We start from the raw sequence: 23,819 nt of genomic DNA, 5'->3' as shown, positions 1-23,819 counted from the left end.
ATCTTAAAAGTAGCCCTGCTGAGTTAGGCGAGAACTGTGTTCGGCGAATAACATCGCCTTTTTCCTCGTTCTTGTCCCTTTCCAAACCTTTGGAGCTTGAGCATTGCTATTCTTTCCAGTTTATGGGGCTGGTCTTTATGACCACCCGCAGGTAAGTACATACTCCAAAGGGATAATATGCGTGACCGAAGTTAACATTCTTTTCTTATTATTCATTCAAGTTTGTATATTCTTTTTATTGTATCTTGATGAAGATATATGCGATATATTGGCGAGATTTTCCTGATAAAAATGACACCAAACACGACACAATTCAGACAGCTTTTACGATATGCAATATTTTTATAATATTAACACTTGTTTATGCGAGCCAGTGTAACCAATTAGAAAATCTGTTCGGAAATAGGAAACAGATTGTAAAATTCTTGTCAGGAGATAATAAGCGAACTGTCGTTAAATTTAAAATGCAAGACATATTATTTTAAGCTACTTTGGGAGCATTTAGACGAAGTTCGGAAGATACATCTGTGTGCTTTGAATATGGAGGAGCTCCAGTTTTAGGCAACAAAATAATTTTGAAGTGTATTTTCTTTTTATTATTTTTATCATTATTATTATGCGTATATATGAATGGTTGAAAAGGTGGATGGACGGATGTATCAGTAAATATGTGTATATATCAATGTATATAAATAAAATCTGTCACTGGGTAGCTTAAACAAGTGTTAACATTATAAAAAAATATCTATTACTTATCATAAGCGAAACTCCAAATTGTCTGAATTGCATCGTGTTTGATATCATTTTTATCAGGAAAATCTCGCCAATATATTGCATACATTTTCAACAAGATACAACAAAAATACATAAAAAAATAAAGGAGTCAGAAGTGTCAAAACAGAATTCCGAATTGACTTCAGCGACAGTCGCGGAAAAAGTAGGAAACTCCGGGACAAGGATAAAGAGGGTGATACAACAATTGCAGGAGAGACGAGGACAGGGCGATTAGGCTAGCATGATTTTTTTCAATGATATTAAAGCAAAGAAGCAATATTTTCTAATAATTCTGGTTTTAATATATTCGTACGGTAGCTTGGCCCAGTGATGTACATTCGTGGGATTTTTCTTGATCATGCGCATTGGAGCGAGCGTTGCAGTCCTCACTGCTGTATACACTTACTTAAAATTTAGGGTACCATTGGATCCCAGTAAGGAACAAAATATAATGTCCTCTTCTTTTCCTCGATGATTCCTGACGTGGACGGGTGCGGTTTATTATCCATTTTTTTTTAATTTTCCCTAATATTACACTCACGAACACTAACACTCTTGTACTTAATTTGCCCGTTAAAAACGCGGGAAAATTGCACAGGCCCTTTAAATGCACCTCCTCTGGCGGTTTGGATACATGTATGGTAGCAGACGACATGTAGCTGTGACGTCGCTTACGCATGCGCAGAAAGGAATTCCTCGAAGGAAAAATCCGACGAATATAAAAAATATATTTATTTTAATTTGTATTGATTATAAGGATAAAGTATACTTTTTACAGACAAGAAGAACTACTTAAGTATTGTAAAGAAAAAGGGATACATGTACAAGCATATTCTTCTTTGGGAACTAGTAGCAACACTAATCTTTTAAAAGACCCAACTGTAACACTAATAGCTTCTCGACTTAATGTATCACCAGCTAGATTACTTTTGAAGTGGGCTTTGCAACAAAACATTGATATTATTCCCAAAGCAGTAAAAAGAGAACATATAAGAGATAATATACAACTGAATTTTACTATTGATAAAGAAGACATGAAAGTTCTATCTTCTTTACCTCAACATAAATATTGTTGGGATCCATCAAATGTATATTAAACAAGTTTTAAAATAAATCTTCAAATAAATGTATATAATTACCTTAAAGATAAAAATTTCATATCAATTATAATAGCATGGAAGATTTTGCAGATGAGATTGCAAAGCTTTGTATAGATAAATATGTATATAAAACTTGGTAAATCTGGTAAACCAACAGAGACAGAATGGGCTGTATTGTCGGGTATACAACAGAAAACACTGGCCAATCAGAGCGCGCGTATACCGTTGGAGCGGCCGCGGTAGCGAATGCTACATGCTAAGCTGCTGCGTCAATGTCCTTCGATGCACGTCGAGTCACTTGTTCACGTACGTGCGTGGTCGCTTAGCAGCGTAGCCTTCGCTACCACGGCCGCTCCAACGGTATCCGTGCGCTCTGATTGGTCAGTGTTTTCCGTTAATATCTCCTCAACGATGACTCTGACAACATTTTTGCTAAGGAAAAAGTTGTTTCAAAGCCCCTCCCGAACCACCTATTTCAAGGTGTTACAACATTTTTGAGACACCCTGTAGTATTAAGACTGCGCAGGAGCTAAACTAGCGCCACCAACGAAAAGCAACGGAGAATAGGCGAACCAAACAGTATTAGATAATACTCTAATACTCTTTGAGGTGAACTACGAAACAGTTTTTCGCGTTTTTTATGCACAATAATGAAAACAAACACATAATGATTATGCATTTCGTAATCAGAGGAAGTAAATCTATCGACCTATCAAGCGTTTGTTTCGAAAATTTACAAAAAAAAAATTTGTTCTTTAAAAACATATTTTTATCATATTTTAAAGATGAAATTGCAAAATCGGGCATTGGAGTGGCATGTGGGTGATGTAAAGAATATTTTAGAAAAAGAATCGTGAGAAAATATTGCTTCTTCGCTTCAAAAAACTTGATGAGCTTCGTTGCTGTGAAATCTTGATGATTTGTATGGCAAAATGGTTGCTCCGCTATCACGCTGTCCACTGCAGCGCTGCTGTCGTTTCTGCTGCGGTTGTTGCGCTAGTAGTCTAAGACGCTTTTCATCATGGTTCAGTATCGTAGTAAGTTTAAAAAATGCCCGCGATCATACATTTTTCTTTTAAGTAGGTGTGTATATATAGAAATTGGTAAAAAAACATTATGTACGTGTAAACTAACTTGAATTGATTACAATAGATTGAAAAAATTGTCTTTTGCGATGATGAAAAAAGTAGATATAGCTAGTATGAACGTAATAAGATAGTCAAAAGCATACGCATAATGAAATATAAGTGTTATTGAAAGAGAATAAATGGTAAAAGTGTAGTAGTAAAAAATATATATATACATGTCGAATAGAGTAACCTCCTCGAACTACTGGAATTGCCTAATTCTATATTACATCTATAGATATAAATTTAATAATGGAAAATAAGCAATATATTTACAAAAATGTTATACTTGTATTTGATTTTTACATTAAAATTATTTTGGAATATGGGGAATTGTTAAAAGATAACACGCTAAAATACTGGCGGTCTCACCGAGGCGCGCCTGTACAGAAAATCAGCCCAAGTGGCCTGGTCATAAATTAAACTAAACTAACTAACTAACGCATTGGCGAGGGTAAATTCGGGAGCGATGAAATTCACCATGTTTGTTCTCGATACGTTAAGGATGAATGCCGAAAAGGTCCCGTTTCGAAAACTGCTCCCGGAGCTGAAGGGAGGGGGGTAGAGGTAGGGGTGGTCCACCCCCAAGTGTAAGGGTTGGAACGTTGTTTCGTTGGGTGGATTACATGTCCAACAGTCCAAACCATTGGAGCGACACAGTTTTGATATCTTTTTCCCGCGTGAATGGCAATAAAATTCGAAAATGTCGTTTTTTGGGAAAACCCACCCCCAACTTCAGACCCATCTGCAGGGTGAACGAGCAATCCCACGTCAACGCCGTTCATGGTATTGGATGCGCGAATGCTTTATTAACAGGTCCCCAAAAATTCAGATTTTTTCAATCACGCTTTCGTTGTCAAATCGGAGCAGATTTGAAAGACTAGTAAGTGTGCCGGACGGAGTCGGCATGCAGAAGCTCCTGGCGGATAGGCAATCTGCCATTCTCCCGCTTTCCCTGCTTAGGCGTTTCTCACACGATCCTACCGCGCTCCTACTGCCCAAGCGGTAGATCGATTATTGACCGTGAAAGTCACGAAACGAGCCTGTTTCAAAGAGGCGTTTTTTTACACCCTCCCCTTTAGGGGGGTGAATTAATCCTTTCACTTTAACCCTCGCCAATGCAACTTTGCACACACCCAGAAGACACTTGAAGACTATTCCTCACAAAGTTTCACCGAAATCGGTTGAAAACTCTGATAGTTATGAGCATTTGAAAAATCGTTCCGGTTTGCTTGTCCGGTAGTGTAGAATAGAATAGTAGAATAAACCATACCATTAGAAGGCATCCTATTAATGTTAATAAAGTCACTTTTATGGTTACAATTATTAATCTGTTGTTAATATAAATTTATTTATATTTAAATTATCATTATTTAACCATATTTCTAATATAAAAAATAAATATTACTAAAGGGAAAGAAAAAAATAATGTGTAAAATATAAAATAATATCTCGATATTAATCGTATAATTTCTAATTCTAAATAAACAATAATTATAAATGTTAAAATACTCTTACTCCATAATAAAAATAAAAGCTTATTAAATCTAAAGATACAAAAATGATCGATAAAACTATTAATAAAACATTACATAATAAAATATGAGTGTTTTCATATAAATTAAAATTTAAAATTATAATAATATATTTAACAATCATTACACTTAAAATTAATAATCTATAAGAGTCTCATCGTTAGACGTGTTACGTTCCCCTTCTAAATTTCCTTATTTGGAGTCGGATGTGCGCACCCGGTATTCTTCGCGTAGGCATAGGAATTCGAGACTAATGCGAAGCTAGGGCGTAGTCCCTCGGAAATCTCGGAATCGTGCAATGTACTTCCCCGCCACGCCTTGGCTTATGATTTTTGGGTATAAAAAGGGTGACGACGAAGGCATATCGGGTCTAGTCAAAGTCTAGAAAGGGTTCTGTCCACTTCTGTGCGTGCTCTTACGAACTGTCTACACGAGAAAACTTAGTGAGATCGGGTTCAAGTCCCCTTCGAGCAGTCGTCCCCCGTTTGCTCGCGTTCGTGAAAACCGAGAAGGATTAGATTCTAGCTTCGCGGAATCGAAACTATATTTTAAACTCAGTTCATATTTGTAACATAGCTTACCATTAGTACAACGCGACAATTACTCTTATAACAATTGTAAGTCCCGGTGCATATCAGAATATATATATAATCGTTTTTAATTAGTGTTGCTCAATTATAATACCCAGTCCAGCACCCACTAAGGTGTACCTTTGCCGCTCGAGGTACATCAAAAAACTGTTATGAGGCCTAATACTAACATTTCCTGCGGCTCCCCACGATAGCCATACGTGGGTTCGTCCCCATATCACCTTCCTGAGGCTCCCTACGTTAGCCATACGTAGGTTCGTCTCCGCGTCTACTTCCTCAAGGCACCCAGTGTTACCTAACAACACTGGTCAAGCCATTAACAAAACCATATTCCAATAGAAAAGCCTCGGCTACGCAGCTGTCCCCTCCGGCTCGTAACAGACGCCTGCCCGGAGAAGGGAGAGTATTGAATATCCTAATATTGAACTTAGTTAAATTTGAACATTCGTAAAATCTTAATTGGCATAAATTAATATTTAAATATTTATAAATAGTTAATGGTATAATAGTTGTTGGATCTCGTCCTCCTGGAAATCCTGTAGAATATGCGGGGAATGAGATGAAGTGGGCATCACCGGAGTGAATGAAAACAACATATTTAATAAGAATGGAAGTGAATAATATTTATTTTTATCTGATTAAGAAACTCTACTCTAAAGGGCACCGGCAGTAAAAACCCCCAGTCAAAGGTGAGGAAAAAGCCTGGTCCCTAATCAAATAAAACAAACTTGACTATATCTCGAACGAAGGGATAAAAAATAATGAACAAAACGCATTTCTAACGTTGTTGCAATTGAATGATCATTCAAATCTAAATCTAACGAACGCGAGAGAGCTCTCTCTTACCGTAGTCGCAGTCGAATGGCGCCCTGTCGACGTCGTAGCCGCTCGCCGTGGTCCAGGTGAAGAACGCTCTGACCCTAGAGCCTGCACGGCTAGCCAAATGGATCAGTTCAGCCGATCGCCGAACTGCGCCGTTCCCAAACTGCACGCAGCTAACCGACTCAATTCTCCAAACGATCGCCGAGCCGTGCACACCAACGACAGCAACCTTGCTTCTCTTTTGCGGAGCCACGCACGAACGCCAACACCTCGGACAACGCAAACGCCACACGGCCGGACTCTCGTCGATTTACAAAAAAACAAGCTTGCCGGAAAAACGCTCTTTTCCACGCACCGTCAACGATTTGAATGAACGCGTGGGCCTCGTCTCCGTCCGGCCCTTTCCCTTCTCGCCGCTCGGGTCGGCGCACCGCAGCGTGGCATTTTCATTATGCCATTTTGAATAAATAAAAATACAATAATTCATTCTATAAACATATATTTCCTTACAACCTACAGGGTTCACAGAACCGCAAACAATAGTTAATGGTATAATAGTTATAAATATTTAAATATTAATTTATGCCAATTAATATTTCACAAATGTTCAAATTTGACTAAGTTCAATATTAGGATATTCAATTAATTGTTTTCCTAATTATGTTAATATAATAAATGTTCTTGTAATTAGTCAAAATAAAATTTGGTTTAATGGACAAAATATACATGTTCCAATTTTATAATTCTCATATATAAGTTAACTTACTAAAATTGAAATTGAAATAAATAATATCAATTTAAGAAATTTATAAATTTTTCTACATGGGAACATCATGAAATCATCTCGATCGGTTACTAGTTGCCGAGTTAGATCAAAGAGTAGGAATTTTGCAATAACAATACTTACAAACATTTAAAAAGACCATAATTTATATCTACAGTACACGTCTATATGCGCAAATATACACTTCCTTACTCCTGTATAATTATGTATAACTATACTTTACAACCGCCGAATAAACAGTAAACACCGCTTGAAAAGTTATTCGACCCTTCTCCGATAATTTCGGATAAAGATAAAAGTACGAAAGTTATCCCACGCGACGAGTGAAACTTCAGTTAAAGATAAAAGTGCGAAAATAACCTACGGGTGAATATCTCTGGAGAGAAACCAGGTAACTCTAGCCGTCGAATAAAGATACAAATGCGGAAAAGTATCTTAGGGTTGAAACTCTCGGGGAGAAACCAGGTACCTCTAGCGGTCGGTTAAAGTTAAAAATGGGAAAACTACCCAACGAGTGAAACTCTCTGCACTTAACGCAGGTATCTTTACCCGTCGGATAAAGTTAAAAGTGCGAAAAGTATCTTACGATTGAAACTTTCTGCAGATAAAGCAGGTATCTTTAGCCTTCGAATAAAAATAATTTAAGTCATCTTTATCTTTTGATTTACTTCGAATACATTTTTTTATCCGGCAGTCATCGAATAAAGATAAAGTTATGTATCTTTATTCGACGAGTAAGAGATAAAAATTTTTCATCTTTATTCGATATTTAAAATTTTTATTTAGATAAAGATTTTGCCCATCTCTGGAAAAAACCAAGTATCATAAAAAAGACGTAGCGAACTAGACCCAAAGAAGGCTGACCATCATTTTCCGTATTTCTTATCGGATCTTATTAACGGTTGTCTAACCAATCGATTCCTTATGTTCTCCCGATGAAAACGGTACCAGACACGATACAATTCGGATTATTTAGAAGGAAATTATACAGAAAAAATGATTTGCACACTTTTTGCCTATCTTCGTTAAGAATAGTCCGATTTACATAGTGTTTAGTAGCGTTTTCATCAGGAAAACGTAAGGAATCCATCGACGTTACTCCCGTAATAATACGATGCATATGAAGTGAAATCGGGTGATTACTGAAAGCCATAAACCAACAGTTGAACCATCCAAAGCGCACGTGTGCCGACTTTAACCCACGACGGACCTCAAAGGGTCCGAGCATTAAAGTGTGAAATGTTTGTCATGATAAGTTTACTTTTTGTTGTGTTTTATAAAAGTTAAAGAAACAAATTGCACTACTGAATTCCTGATGTTATACTGATGAAAACGATACCAAACACGATATAATATCGATTAATTTAAAATTTTTCTGCTGTGTAACAGCGTGATATGTAGAATTTACATTACCCGAATAATTAAATTTATTTAATTCATTTCGATTAGAAATAAATGTATTGCTTAACTAACAATTATTCATAAACAAATTTCATAATAATATTTTCTTTACATAAAGAAATAAGTGTTTTGCTTCACATTTTTCAATTTTCATATTTCATTCGACCAGTGAAAATATTTTTTTTTCCAATTCGGCCCGGGAGCAAAAATAGTTGGCCATGCCTGGTCTAAATCATGTGGAAAACCGTGTGTAGACTGACGATATAGTAACAACAGAACAGACGACGTCAACGCCACAACGGAAAGCGCGATAGCGAGGCAGCCATATTGCCATACAAATCATCAAGATTTCACAGCAACGAAGCTCATTAAGTTTTTTGAACTGAAGAAGCAATATTTTCTCACGATTCTTTTTCTAAAATATTCTTTACATCACTCCGCATGCCATTCCAACGCCCGATTTTGCAATTTCGATCTTGAAACTTTATAAATAATAAAAGTATAGTTTTTTCTTTTCTTATAGAAGAAATTTGTTTACAAACACTTTTTCCAAAATCGGGCCTGGAGTGGCATGCGCCAAGATATAAGGAATATTTTAAAACCAGAATTATTAGAAAATATTGGTTCTTTGCTTCAATATCCTTGACAAGAATCATGCTAGCTTAATTGCCCTGTCCTTGTCTCTCCTGCAATTGTTGTATCGCCCTCTTTGTCCTTGTCCCGGAGTTTCCTGCTTTTTCCGTAACTGTCGTTGAAGTCAACTCGAAGTTTGGCTCTGGCTCCTGCATGGTTTATTATCTTTAGTAGCTCTTGCTACAGGAACAAAGTGTTTAGGAGAAATAGATTTAATAAATACAGAATTATATAAGGATGGTTGTAGATTAAATGATTCTCATGCGGAAGTTCTAGACCGACGTGCCTTTTTAAGATATTTATATGAACAGATTAATTTATTGCTTGATGATACTAAAAGCGATGTTTTTACAAAGGACAGTAAGAAAAAATTTAAACTGAACAACGGAATATCATTCCATTTTTTCACAAGCCAAACACCATGTGGAGATTCTTCTATGGAGATTGTTCTATATTTCCAAACGATGAGTTCTGTGAAAATATACACCACCGATGAAAATAAGAAAACATGATGATGCAGTAGAAGTAATCATGGAATCATATAATGATAAAATTTTTTTCCAAAAAATTATTTTATTTCACTCTTTTTAGTGGCAATCTATAACCAATAGATTTCATGCAATAACAATAGTTATGAGCAATATACAGGGTGTCCCAAAAATGTTGGATGCTCTTGAATGGGGTGTTTTGGGGGGGTGATTTGAAACAATTTTTCCTTAGCGAGAATGGTGTTGGAGGCTTCGTTAAGGAGATATTCCAGAAACAAAAACCCTCGACCAATCAGAGCGCGAGTATGCCGGTGCAGCGTCTGCATAGCCTACGCTACCGCAGGCACTCCACCGGCATACTTGCGCTCTGATTGGTCGGAGGTTTCTGTCAATATCTCCTTAACGAAGCCTCGAACACCATTCTCGCTAAGGAAAAATTGTTTCAAATCACCCCCCCCCCCCCAAAAAAAACACCCCATTCAAGAACATCCAACATTTTTGGGACATCCTGTATTGTTGTAAATGGGATTATCAGGAATAAATGTGAAAGGATTGATTGCGTTTGGTAAATTCCTTATTGAGCTACAGCAGAGCATAGCAATTTTGCACCAACAACGGTTTCAAACAATGGAAGTGTCCATACATTTTTGCAAATGGGAACATCACGAATTCATCTATCATGAAATGCGGAAAAATCCATCTCGATTGGTTAATTCCATGCCGAATTTCAGCAAAGAAAAGGAATTTTCCAATAGCAATAGTTATAAACAATTAAAAAATTCATAAATTTTTGGAAATGTGATCATCGCGAAAGCCTGTACGGCAGCAAAATGTAAGGGATTTCCGCGATTTCAGGCCAAACATACGTGAAATAGTACGCTCTTTGCGATAAAAAGTGATATAAAGTGGTAAAAAACAAACTAAGAACAAATGTTTTGTTATGAGACCAAATGGCAAATGCTTTTCTAGATGCAAGAAGTTTCAATCTGATTGGTCCATCCGTCTCGGAGTAAGAAGCAAGACAAAATTTTTCTGTTTTTTAAAATCCGTTTAAAAAAATGCGGCTATAAATGACAACTCACAAAATGTTTCTTTTACGCGACTAACTAGAAGAAATATTCGACAAGATGCAAGAGGTTTCACTCCGATTCCTCAAGCCATCTCGGCGTAATCGGTGAACAGACATTTAAAAAAAAAAAAAAAAAAAATATACATGTCGAATTGAGTAACCTCCTCCTTTTCGAAGTCGGTTAAAAAAGGAACAGATAATCAAAGACATTTATAGAACGGGTGCAAAATGCGTTAAAACTGAACAATACCAAGATCCTCATCTAGCTGGGGTGAATTATCATGTGATTGGACCATTGCATACTAAACCAGGAAGGGGTAATCCAACTCTTAGCTTGTCTTGTTCTGACAAAATGGCAAAGTAAATAAAACTGGATAAAGCTACAGCTCCTTCTAAATATATGTAGAAATTATACAGTAATTGCATTTTTAACCGACTTGAAAAAGGAGGAGGTTACTCAATTCGACATGTATATTTTTTTTTTTTTATATGTATGTTATATAATTTTTAGGTGGAACATTCTTGGATTACAAGGTTCGCTTTTATCAATACTGATACCTTCAATAAAAATGGAAACTATCACAGTTGGAGGCAAATGTCCTTTTCCCTTTGAAGCGATGGAACGTGGATTACATAAGCGATTCAATAAGAAGGAAACACCTGGATTGAAAATCATGCAAGCTAAATTTTCTTTTCAACAGTAGAAAAATCACAAAAGAAAGTACCCATGTCCATTAAGTGTGGTATTATATCATATGGTGTGCTGTAAGATATCGGTACATTTTTAATATTTTGATATTGTAGTATAATCAACTATAATTAGTATGAAAAACCAAAGTAATGTTATTAATTTCATTTTCAGTAATATGCAAATAGCAGTTGAAGGTAGAAAACAGGGAGCTACTAAAAAAAAAGAAAAGTTATAATTTACTCGTAACTAGGCACGCTCTTTTTGAAACATTCTTACACACTTATAACAGGTATATAAATGTTGATTGCAATATAAGACATCCAAAAATAAATATATTTGTATATACAGGGTGTCCCAAAAGTCGGAGAGGAGCCGGAAATGGGGGGTAGCTGAGACGATTCTAAACAACAATTTCCTTTGCAAAAATGTCGGATGGAGCTTCGTTAAGGAGATATTAAGCGAAAACCCCGACCCATCAGAGCGCGCGTAGACCGTTCGAGCGGCCGCGGTAGCGAAGGCTACGCGCTGACGGCCGCGCTTGTACGCGAACAAGTGACTCGACGTGCATCGAAGGACATTGCCGCTGCCGCCTAGCGCGTAGCCTTCGCTACCGCGGCCGCTCGAACGGTCTACGCGCGCTCTGATGGGTCGGGGTTTTCTCTTAATATCTCCTTAACGAAGCCCCATTCGACATTTTTGCAAAGGAAATTGTTGTTCAGAATCGTCTCAGCTACCTCCCATTTCCGGCTCCTCCCCGACTTTTGGGACACCCTGTATGTAAGGAGAATATCGTGAAGTAGGCGGCATAGCGGGTCTCTCGAAGAACACTCGAAGAACACTCGAAGAACGATAACAGTGTATGATAAAGAAGAATTACAGGACTGTTACAGACTAATAATTATAAGATAGAAATTAAGGGATAAACTTAGATTATCTTTCTTGTATTTTAGGTAAGATTCTAGTCAGTTAAGTGTTTGTAAATCTAGTCGTAGAAAACTTAACCTAAAATTAATAATAAAGTTCTTGTATTTTAGTGTAACAGGCGAGTTTATCCTGACCAAAATCCCATTATATTATTACGTATGCACACCCCTTCTTTTCGAAGCTCGCGTTCATTTATTTTATCTACCCCTTTAAATGTGGAGTCTGGTCTTACCGAAGTGCACCCTGCAGCTGTACCATACTTTTCTCAGAATCATCTTTTAACTCGCGTTGCGTGGGTAACCCTTTATCTAAACATTCCCTAAAGCCCCACACCTCTGAGTAACGAAAATCTCAACCGCCAAATTTCCATATATGGGAATCACTGACGTATCCCCATCAATATCTAGGGATATATAAACCCATGATTTTCGTTACTCGGGGGATTAGTACGAAAGAGTTACTTGGTAAAGTCACGTCGATCGTCTTCAGAGCTGCGCTTCAGTGAGATCGGGCTTCAGATGCCTTTCGATCAACATTAATCATATAGATCCGCGAGGACGGTACAAAATCTATTACGGCATAGAAGCATTTTCGACCGCCGCATCGCCAATGCGTTAACACCGTGCAATAATTAGGTAATTAAATTCATACACTAACCGCGACAACGCGACACTGTACAATTGTATTATTAGAATTATTCAGTTTTGAATATATAATCATTTGTTAACCTTAAAAGGCCTGTTAAATCATTATTAAACCTTTACCATTGGAATAAGCAATCCTAACCAGTGTAACGACTCCACAACATAATAACTTTACCGCTCGAGTTATTATTTGTTTAGAATTAATAGTTGCGAGGCTTTATCCACGACGCGTATTATATTCCAACGATACGATTCAATCCTTACCTAACCTTCCCAACGATTACCCTTTACCAGGAGATACCGATCCTACGGTTACCTTTAATTGGGGGATACCAATTCCCAGCAGCTATCTGGTTTCGCGTCAGAGTCGTCTGCGATTTCTACTCCATCCTCAATCTTTGGATCCATTGAAATAAACAGGACTAATCGTATCTTCTTCGATTCTTGAATTCAACCCACTCACAGGGCTCACACGCGCGTCGCTATCGCCCTGGCTCGTAACAATATATACATAAAGCATATTATTGTTTTTTTTTATGCAGTACACAGATTTAGAGAATTTCGTATATTGAATATATATTTCTATTAAAATGATCTGTTACAACAATTCATGAAACTGAAGTGCGGGGTTTCTACAGATATACATATACAAAGAGTGCAGCTCAGTGCAGATGGTGCAGGTACGATGTTGACGCATGCGCAGAGAGGACGAATATCACTCTATACCTTTCTCTCTCGCACAGACTTTGGATACACTTTCGGTCTATACAGAACAAAGCAAATCCTCCTCCATTTCCATATACTCAAAGACGCCACCGCGTATACTTGGCGCTGGAGCTACCGCGTATCTTTTACTCGTAAACCGGCTCTTCCAACCTAACCTGAAACTCCTTTCATTAATATCTCATCACGCCTGCAATATTTTCTAAATTTAAAGACATTTTCTAATGTAAATCGCATATAAGCTTTCGAATAAAACCAAAATCAGTAAAATCAATCCACGTACAATAGAGATATCGTAATACATGTCATGAATCTGTCAGAAACGGTATTTTTTCGTATGATTTTCCTTTCGTCAATCCTTAGCCAATAGGAGCTAAGCTAAAGCCAAGTGTTGTTCGTCGATTATCGGAATCATTCGGTTCGGCATGGCTCCTACAGACCGTGATCGAAATAGATCCTGCCTAGTGTCAAAAGTTTTTACTCTATTGCATTATTAATTATATTTATATCAGCAAAATGTTTTCAATTTAGACTTGTTATGTAGGGTTTAATAACAAATAGTAGCCAGTGTTGTAAAATGTTGATTAATCTTGATTACAAGGTAAGTTGTCAAAATCTGAATTGTCAGACACCTTTTTTCACACAGAAAACTATTTTTAATAGAGATCCATACCACGAAAGTGATTTTAATTTAGACTTTTTATGTAGAGCTTATAGAAACGAAGGGAACTCACAGGCTTGGAGGTTGTCCAGAGAAAGTTGTAAATGGTGAAGCATCTTAATTAATTTTATAATCTAATACAATATATTGTGCGTAAGTAGTAGTTATGTAGAGCTTTAATCTAATACAATATATTGTGCGTAAGTAATAGTGGACCTCTTTGTTCATTTTCTCACTTCATCATTAACATTTAAATTCCTTGTAACAAGAAAAAAAAATTGCTGGTATTTACATTACTTCATAAATTGAACGACTAAATGTTTATAATTAATAAATTATATCACATGAAATATATATATATATTCGCTTTTGTTACTCCATCTCCCTTTCTTTTTCTCTATTCAATTAAAAAAATAATAATTTTGATTATTTATCTAAAGCTTATAAAAATCGTGTGGTACACTTTGCACTGCCTAAGATGTTGAAAAAATCATTTGAATTTAAAGATATAATAAAACACAATTTCACAGGTTGGATCAACCTGAAAGGTCCTTGCAATAATTGTGAACACATAACAACAACACATAATGAAGAAAGTCAATATAACTGTTTCCAAACACATAATGAAGAAAGTCAATATAACTGCTTCCAAACAAGTTCTTATTGCAAAATTACTTTTGTTCGATCATATTAATAGTGGTACAACGAAAGTGGAGAATTTCTGCATCAAAGCAATATCTACTACTAAAATACAAATGGGAGATCACTATTATAAACTTGAGGCAGCGATTCCCCACCACGGTAAAAGTATTTCTGATGGTCATTACACAAGTATGGGAAGAGGTAAAGGCACAACATGGGCAGCCGTTGATGATTTACGAGTAGAAAAACAAGTTTGGCAACGAAATGCTAAAGATGCATACATATTTTTCTTTGGTCCATGTTAATTGTGGTTGTTATTCTAGTTCAATCTTCAATATGTTCAGCGCCATAAGCTGCTTCGCGCACCGTGAACTCTACACAAAGTACTATACATATACAGGGTGTCCGAAAAATGTTGGAGGTCCTTGAAAAGGGTGGTTCGAGGGGTGATTTGAAACAACTTTTTCGTTAACGAAAATGTTGTTCGAGGGTTCGTTAAGCAGATATTAACAAAAAACCCCGACTAATCAGAGCGTGCGTATACCGGTGGAGCGCTCGCGGTAGCGAAGGCTACGCGCTAAGCGGCCGCGCTCGTACGCGAACAAGTGACACGACGTACATCGAAGGACGTTTGCGTAAAAATCACCCCCCGAACCACCCCTTTCAAGGACCTCCAACATTTTTGGAATACGCTGTATATACGGAAGTATTGACGTGTTAAAATTACAGGTAGGAAACTACCAGTCCAATAAAAAAAAAGTGATATAAGTGGGTATTTGACTTTGCATTGGAAAAACCTAGGGAAACGAGCCTTTCCTTCGCACTTTTATGACAGAGCGTTTTTGACATTCCTAATGAAATTCGTCCCTTTCACGCACTATTGTAAGTAAATAGCCTATTATTTGTTGAAATCAACTGAAGAGATTATTTTATTTTATTTCAATTTTATTATTTCAGGAAGGATCTCTTATTCGGTACGATATTTTCAATAAATAAGTTATAAATGTTATAAAGAAATAATTTTTATTACTTATTTTGTATGCACAAAGTCTCAGATATGTCCCCTAATTGTAACAAATAAGAAAAAGTTGGTATAAATACATATGTATATGACTTCATTCAGAAAATATTTGTTCCGCTTTTTAGGGTCAAACACTCCACTGTGCATTCGCACGACCATCGTTTGATCATGGATCGACACCACTCGGAAAGCGTTCGTGCGCGCACAGGTTCTGCGCACACGCATAAACGGTACGTACTGATAGCGTTCATGCGCCGAGACCGTTCGTGCGTGGAAAAATGCTCTAGTCAGTACGAGGCTTCAGAAAGCATCAAGCATCAGCGTCGTGTGGTAGTGAAAAGTGAGTGAATCGAGCTGAAGAAAAGAAATCGTTGTATCGTATCGACGCTTCTGAAAAACAGTCGCACGTACAATTTACGGTGCCGGTAACAACTTTTCCGCAGTAACAAATATTAAGTCATTACTACAAATCTTTAGTGTAATCCAAATCCAGCACGGAAAATGGAGTGGAGTAATGAGATGGCACTCCAACTTATCGACGCATACAAAAAATACCCTCTGTTGTGGAATACAAAAGATCCGTATCACTTTTCTCGCAGCAAGAAGATGGACGCATGGGAATCGATAGGAGCAAGTTTCGGAATGCCGGCCGTCCATGTGAAACAAAAAATAAGCAGCCTGTTGGGATCCTTTCGTCGGGAGAAAGCAAAGGGTGCAAGTAGTATTCGTACGGGAAAAGGTATTTATATATTTCTATGTTCGATTATCAAATGTACATATTGTATACAATTGCAATTAATAGGAAATAATTTTTTATTGACAGCTCGCAAAGCCGTATACAACTCAAAGTGGTTCGCTTTCGAGCGAATGAGCTTCCTGTTGGACAAGGACAAACCGCGGACAACAGTAGACACGAATAAGGTACGTAAAAAATCGTAACAGTTAATGAATTTTATGCATATTTATCTTGCCATTCTAAACATCCATTAGTAATAAAGTACTTTAAAGTACTTTGTCGCGAATTTCTTGACCACGTAGTGGTAATCTCCGAGGAACACTTCTTATTGAAATTAGTGAAATTGGTTCTTTTCCTCGTCTTCAATTACCTTCGACGAATACTCCAATTTGTTCAGAGTCAAAAGTCTCTGCGGGTGTATACATATAATGAACATGAAATATTATTTCTCCTTAAAAAATTGTGAAAGTAAATACTGCCGAAGAAATCCGAAACACGTTTTCAATTACTCGTCGAGTTCTACTGACAAAAGAACACCGGTGAATGTTACACCCCGATTTTGATGAAACACAAAGCACAAAGTGTCCCAAAAATGTTGTAAAACCTTGAAAGGAATGGTTCGGGAGGTGATTTGAAACAACTTTTTCCTTAGCGAAAATGTTGTCCGAGGCTTCGTTGAGGAGATATTAACCGAAAACACTGACCAATCAGAGCGCGAGGATGCCGTTGGAGCGGCCGCGTCAAGGTCCTTCGATACACAATCGAAGTCACTTGTTCGCGTACGAGCGCGGCCGCTCAGCGCGTAGCCTTCGCTACCGCGACCGCTCCAACGGTATACGCGCGCTCTGATTGGTCAGTGTTTTCCGTTAATATCTCCTCAACGAAGCCTCGGACAACATTTTCGCTAAGGAAAAAGTTGTTTCAAATCACCTCCCGAACCACCCATTTCAAGGTGTTACAACATTTTTGGAACATCCTGTATATTACTTTATAACTACCATAATGGAAAATGATGTAATATTGTAAAATTGTCGCTCTAGTAGTCGATATTGAAACGAAATAAGTAACGTTTGTGATGAAATTCGTTAGTTTCGATACTTTAACAGATATTTACACACACTATATGCAGTGCCGGTTTTAGCAATATTAGCACCCTGAGCAAGATTATTGTGGCGCCCATTCGGGGGTTAACATTTTTAAGAAAAAGAGACAAGGTAATAATATCAAACGATGAATCCGTAGTTAGATTGTAAACATTGTTACACTACATAGCATGGAACAGACAATGAGAAAATATCGGTATACACTGTAGTGTTTGGAATTAGTTACACATTTCAGACCGATTCCTGAGGCAACGCTTGCTGTATCCCACTACCGGTCTAGCCGATCGTGCGCGCGACGCTGTATCTCAGGGGCGTCCTACGATAGATATATCTCGTTCCATCCGCGCGATTAAAAATTTCCTTGCGCTGTCAGTATTTTTTATTGTCACAGATAATTAAAGTTACTAATATTATGTTTAGGTCTATAAACATGTTTTATATATACATATAGTAACAATAGTGTATCATATAATAATTGCAATTTTATCAATAGCTTTCCATATCACCCAAGAGGTATTATTGTTATACCATCCCTTGTATAATCAGTATCATCTAAGGCAAATACGACAATGTTGAATTGTGATTTATAATTGTAAAAATCGCTACCACTGTTGGCAGGTGCTTGCAATACCACATCCTTTCCATCTGTAGTGGCTAGCTGTAGACGTTTGAAAAGACATCGAACGTGCAAACGGCTAGCATGGTTTATGATACGAACCATAGCGAAACTGTTTTTGAGAAAGCCGTTATACCAAATAGAGTTTTTACAAAGCATGTTCGTAGCTAGAGTTTGCCAACGGCTTCGACGGTTAATCGCTAGTGTCATAAACTGACTTTCTTCAAGGGTCTTCGACGAGAGGTCAGGCGACCATTGGCTGGTCGTGTTACGGACCTAGGACCCTGGGAATATCCGCTGCGTTGCCACTTTCTCCAGCAAGCGCTACTCCCGTCAAATCGCAGCCCCGCTTCACGACAGCGTGCCACGGGCACACGAAGGGGGACGTCGGTAATTGGTCAACCCCACTTTTTAGGGGGTTGGTCAAAGACAACAACGAAGTAACTTTCGACACAGTATAGGTACAGTTCATTGCTGGTTAGTTGGCTCGCGGAAGGTCGGCTCGTACGAACGACGCGAAAGTAATGGGCCTTACGCCTATCCAGCGTGAAAAATGGGGGAACCTGGGGAGATTTAGGAGGACCGAGCGTCCCTCTCTCTAGAGGACCGAGCGATCCTCTGCTTCGACCATATACAGGGTGTCCCAAAAGTGTTGTAACGCCTTGAAAGGGGTGGTTCGGGACGTGATTTGAAACAACTTTTTCCTTAGCGAAAATGTTGTCCGACGCTTCGTTGAAGAGACATTAACGGAAAACACTGACCAATCAGAGGGCGAATATGCCGATGGAGCGCTCGCCGTAGCGTATGAGCGTGACCGCTTAGCACGTAGTCTTCGCTACCACGGCCGCTCCACCAGCATCCTCACGCTCTGATTGGTCGGGGTTTATCGTTAATATCTCCTCAACGAAGCCTCCTACAACATTTTTGCTAAAGAAAAAGTTGTTTCAAGTCACTTCCCGAACTACCTCTTCCAAGGTGTTACAACATTTTTGGGACACCCTGTATACATGGACTGCTCAAACCTACTCTTTATACACTGAGCAGAACGTAACCAAAATCTTCATACCAAAATTGAGACGTGACGCTAATGCAGATGTGTCGAATTCGAGAACTGTAGCAAAAATTCCATCTCGATGAGAGGCTAACTGCAGCTTCGACCAATGGTCGAAGAGTAGTTCGGCAACCGTCCAAAATTGCAATTCGCGCCTTTCCCCACTGCTATCGCCCATTGACTGTAGTGCTTGCGCACAACTGCTTACTCGTAACTTTGGCATGGAAGATGTTGGTTGCTGACTACACTATAGCTTGAGCAGTCCATGCATGTATGGTCATAGATCCTCTGTCCCCACCATACGTCTCTAGTTTGGGAGCCGCGAGCCAACTAACCAGCAATGAACTGTACAACCCGTAGCGTCACTCCGTGTCGGCACCTTTGATGTTGGTGTCCGAGGTCCGCCATATTCCTGGTATGCACCGCGCGCATATTTAAACTGAGAGAAAAAGAAAGGCAATTGCAAACGGTATGTATAAAATACTGAACATAAGTGCTGATTTCAAAGGTTAGCAAAATACTCAAAGGTATTCAATAAATAATATCACGCAGAGGAATTTCAACGAAATAGAATGAAACACAACACACCACACGTAACCACGCTGCCACAGTATGTTACTGTGATAAATTGAATCGACGTGTGACGCTGCGCGTGGTGTCGTATGGGTGTATGGCGGTATGGGAAGCACGTGGTGATTCATGGCCGCCTTCGGCTTCCTTTCCTGGATCTCCTTTAGATCCTTTAATTAATTCGTCCTCGCCTAGTCCCCATACGTGTAGGCCGAGGTAGGTTAATAATCTGACTCCAAGAATGCGTTTTTAGGAAACACTTTATTTTTTATTACAATATTGGTAGACAGAATGTCGAACGATTGTGCCCTCTGTTGCGTAGTAGGAACGCGTATTGCCGAGTACACCTCGTAGCGGTGAGGGTCCAGCGCGCGCTTGCGCATCACTCTTTATGCGCAAGAAGGTGAAGGTCGGCGCCTACAGTCGGTTACTATTAGTACCACCTAGTGTACAATATAGGAAACAGCATCGTCGCCATGTTCTTGGTATGCAGATTTGCATGGAATGTGGAAAATTCCATGTTTTCAAATTTTTGCGATGTTTCCGGTCGATCATTTGACGTTGATGGCATCTGAAAAAATAGAAATAAAAATAAATGTTTGTTAAAAGTAATGTAACAAATTGCAGGTGAAGGAAAACTACGACGAAGAAAGCAGCACACAACAGCCGTTACCAGACGTGGATCCGCTCACCAATTCAGCCAGCATTATGGAATCGGATAGCTCCTCCAACCAATCTCCAACGACTCCAGTTCCTCCGAAGCGTCGTAGGCGTGTTTCCGAGAGGAAGGATGATGGCAGATTGGAGAAGGCATTTCAAATTTTAAACACATCACTCCCGTGGGAGCAGCCGGACGAATGCGACACATACGGTAAACATGTGGCAAACAAATTGCGGAGTTACAGCAATCGCACGCGTGTTCGAGTGGAGCACGCGATTAATAACATTTTGTTCGAGGCGGATATGGGAAACTATGAGGCTGCTGCATAGACGATAATTCCGCAGTACTTACAATTACTTTAGGAATCACGAATTGGCAGCTAACCACGCATCCTTCTTTTATGCGGACGCGTGGTTAGTTGAAAACTTATACTTTTATCATAAATATTGTTATTTTACTGATTGTAAATATTGTATATACAGTTTTTTATTTTATATTTAATAAACGAAGCCCCCGTTTGTATAGAATCAATTAATAAATGAATATTTTTAAATATGCATACTTTGTATGTTCTTTCAAAACTTCAATAACATAATACAAGGAATAAGAAAGGATATTTCGAAATTCAACCCCTAAAGGGGTAAAAAGGGGTTGCAATGTTTATATAAGGAATATTTTAGTTGTGGTCGGGTTTGCATGAAACACATTTTTAGCTGCATATGAAAAATGAGTATCCATTGCTTTCAAAGCGTGCTATTGCAATTCTTTTACCATTTGCCACGACCTAGTTATGCGAATTGGAGTTTTCAACTCTCACTAATAGAGAACGCTTGAGGACGATCGACGAAGAGATAAGAGCAGCCTTATCAACGATTGCTCCAAATTATGATCGCCTATGCTCAGTTAAGCAGACTCACATTTCTCATTAAACATCTTTTCATATTATATTGATTTTAATAATAAAAAACATTAAATAAACTGTAGGGGAGGAACTCTTTACAATTTGGAAGAGGATAGGTGTAAAAATAAAAACCAGTGGATTCTTTCTTACACGGCCGATATCTGTATTCCAACCATAACTGTCCCTCGCTTCGCCGCGGCCGTACGCACGATCCTTTGATCATGGACCGCAGTCGAAAAGCGTTCGTCAGCGCACAGGCTGTCAGCGATAGCCAGAAGTGGGGGTTGAATCCGTGCGTCGAACCGTTCTTGTGTCGAACAATGCTTTTAAACAATGAAAGTGTCCATAAATTTTTGCAAATGGGAACATCACAAATTCATCTATTATGAAATGCGGAAGGCACCATCGCAATCGGTTAATTCCTTGCCGAGTTACATTAAACAATAGGAATTTTTCAGTAACAATTGTTATAAACATATAAAATAAGTCCATAAATCTATGCAAATTCGAACAGCATAAAATAGCAGTCATTAAAGGTGGAAAGTTACATATCGATCAGTAAATCCCTCGTCAAGTTACATCATATAATAGGAATTTTGCGATAACAGTAGTTATAAACAATAAAGAAATTCATAAATTTTTGCAACTATGATCATTGCGAAAACCTCTCCGGCAGCAAAATGTAAGGGGTTTCATCGATTTCATCGGTTTCAGGCCAAACATACGTGAAATAGTATACTTTTTACGATAAAAAGTGATATAAAGTGGTAAAAAATAAAACAACGACAAATGTTGGTTTGGTTATGGGACCAAATGGCAAATGCTCTTCCAGATGCAAGAAGTTTCAATCCGATTGGTCAAGCAATCCCGGCGTAATCGGTGAACATACCTTAAAAAAAAAAATATATATATATATACCGTCGTCCAAAAATTGTGGATTTTACTGGGGGTGGAAAGTTGTGGGGGGTGGGTTTGTCCGAGAGGGATTTCAAGGGGTGTATTTTGTAGAGGGCATTAAGGAGAGTCGCCCCAAAGGTTTTTTTGAATTTTTCAACCCCTTCCGTCATCCCTGGCCTGTTTCAAAGAGGCGTTTTTTTACACCCCCCCCCTTTAGGGGGGTGAATTAACCCCTTCACATCAACCCTCACCAATGCAACTTTGCACACACCAGAAGACACTCGAAGACTATTCCTCACGAAGTTTCACCGAAACCGGTTGAAAACTCTCATAGTTATGAGCATTTGAAAAATCGTTCCGGTGTGCTTGTCCGCTAATGTATTATAACTTATATACACTGAATAACCAGATAATATATAAATTTACAGAAAGTCGGATGAGCGAAAGAAATAACAATGAATGAACGATTTTAAAGTAAATTTTGAAAAGTGTCATTTGACACCGCTTGATACGTTCAGTGTAAATATTCGTATGTAGTACGGAAAGAATATAGTATTTTAAAATGGCTATGTGAACCTGGCACCCGATTTTCAGAAAATTACCCTCTTTTTATACAAAATAGTATTACATAATATTTCGTTTATAGTTAATTGTAGTAACAACAGTTTCGTTTGTAGTTTTTTTAATTATTAAATAAAAAAAATTGAGAAAATGACGCGCACCCGACTTCGAGGTATCTCAAATCTGTTTTTTTCACGTGATTCAGAATCGTTTGTAGTTGTTTATAGTGATTTCCCTAAAGAGGGATTTAGAAGCATTGAAAATTCACAAAGTTAATTCTTGGACGGTTAAGCGAATGTTATAACTTCTAAAGCATTCTAGTAGAAACGAAAGGAAAATCAACTACAAACGATTCTGAATCACATCGAAAAAACAGATTTGAGATATCTCCAAGTCGGGTGCGGGTCATTTTCTCAATTCTTTTTATTTAATAATTGAAAAAAACTAAAAAAGAAATTGTTGTTACTGCAATTAACTACAAACGAAATACTATCATTTTATATAAAAAGAAGTTAATTATTTGAAAGTCGCCAGGTTTACAAAGCTTTTTAAAATGTACTTAAATGAAACTTTTAATTTCACTGTGATTTAACACTGTGACTAAAAATACTATATCGACAGATAAATTAATGTGGTGAAACCGAGTTCCAATGCTTACTTTTCCTTTTTGGAGGAATAGGAAATCTCTTTCTGGCGTGGGTTAGGTACGGAAAAGGGACTCTTAATTTCAAGTGGGGTCCCCTTCAAGTATCTGGCGCACGGAAATCCTTCTGATGTGGACCGACAGTAGATCGGATAGCGTTCGTACGCGGCCAGGGTTCGCTCGCACGCATAAACGATACTTACTGACTGCAGCAGCCGTGCGTCGAGACCTTCGTACGTCGAAAAATGCTCTCGTGAGTACGTACCTTTACATCCTTAGGTTATATATACAGGATGTTCAAAAAAAAGTATTCAATATTTATATGGTGTATAGGGCACACTGTACTAAGTAAAAAAGCTTTAGTAAACATAGGTCCAAAGGTTAACCATTTCTGGGATATAAATATTTTTGTTTGCTAATATCATGATTGACTTACTATTAGGTTTTCGAT

General features: G+C 38.1%; 2 protein-coding genes and 1 pseudogene across 3 annotated transcripts; all 3 read left to right on the top strand.

The window, feature by feature from the left end:
• Positions 1-137: 137 nt before the first annotated feature.
• LOC128884905 (uncharacterized) lies at positions 138-1,871 on the top strand. Its single transcript, XM_054138581.1, has 2 exons — positions 138-151; positions 1,553-1,871. The coding sequence occupies exons 1-2, from the start codon at positions 138-140 to the stop codon at positions 1,869-1,871; spliced, it is 333 nt and encodes a 110-aa protein (XP_053994556.1).
• LOC128884904 (tRNA-specific adenosine deaminase 1-like) lies at positions 1,319-13,770 on the top strand (annotated as a pseudogene).
• A 2,149-nt stretch (positions 13,771-15,919) lies between these two features.
• On the top strand, positions 15,920-21,037 carry LOC128872351 (uncharacterized). 2 transcript variants are annotated; one of them, XM_054114960.1, is made up of 4 exons: positions 15,920-16,054; positions 16,229-16,368; positions 16,453-16,550; positions 20,333-21,035. In XM_054114960.1, exons 2-4 carry the CDS (start codon positions 16,236-16,238, stop codon positions 20,693-20,695), a joined length of 594 nt encoding a protein of 197 aa, XP_053970935.1. In that variant the 5' UTR covers positions 15,920-16,054; positions 16,229-16,235; the 3' UTR covers positions 20,696-21,035. The 2 variants fall into 2 exon arrangements, with proteins under 2 accessions (XP_053970935.1, XP_053970934.1); XM_054114959.1 differs by having other exon boundaries at positions 15,925-16,368; positions 20,333-21,037.
• The last annotated feature ends 2,782 nt before the right edge of the window (positions 21,038-23,819 follow it).

This window comes from Hylaeus volcanicus, chromosome 2, assembly GCF_026283585.1.
Source record: "Hylaeus volcanicus isolate JK05 chromosome 2, UHH_iyHylVolc1.0_haploid, whole genome shotgun sequence".
Taxonomy (NCBI): Eukaryota; Metazoa; Arthropoda; class Insecta; order Hymenoptera; family Colletidae; genus Hylaeus; species Hylaeus volcanicus.
This window is presented reverse-complemented; position numbering and strand designations above follow the sequence as displayed.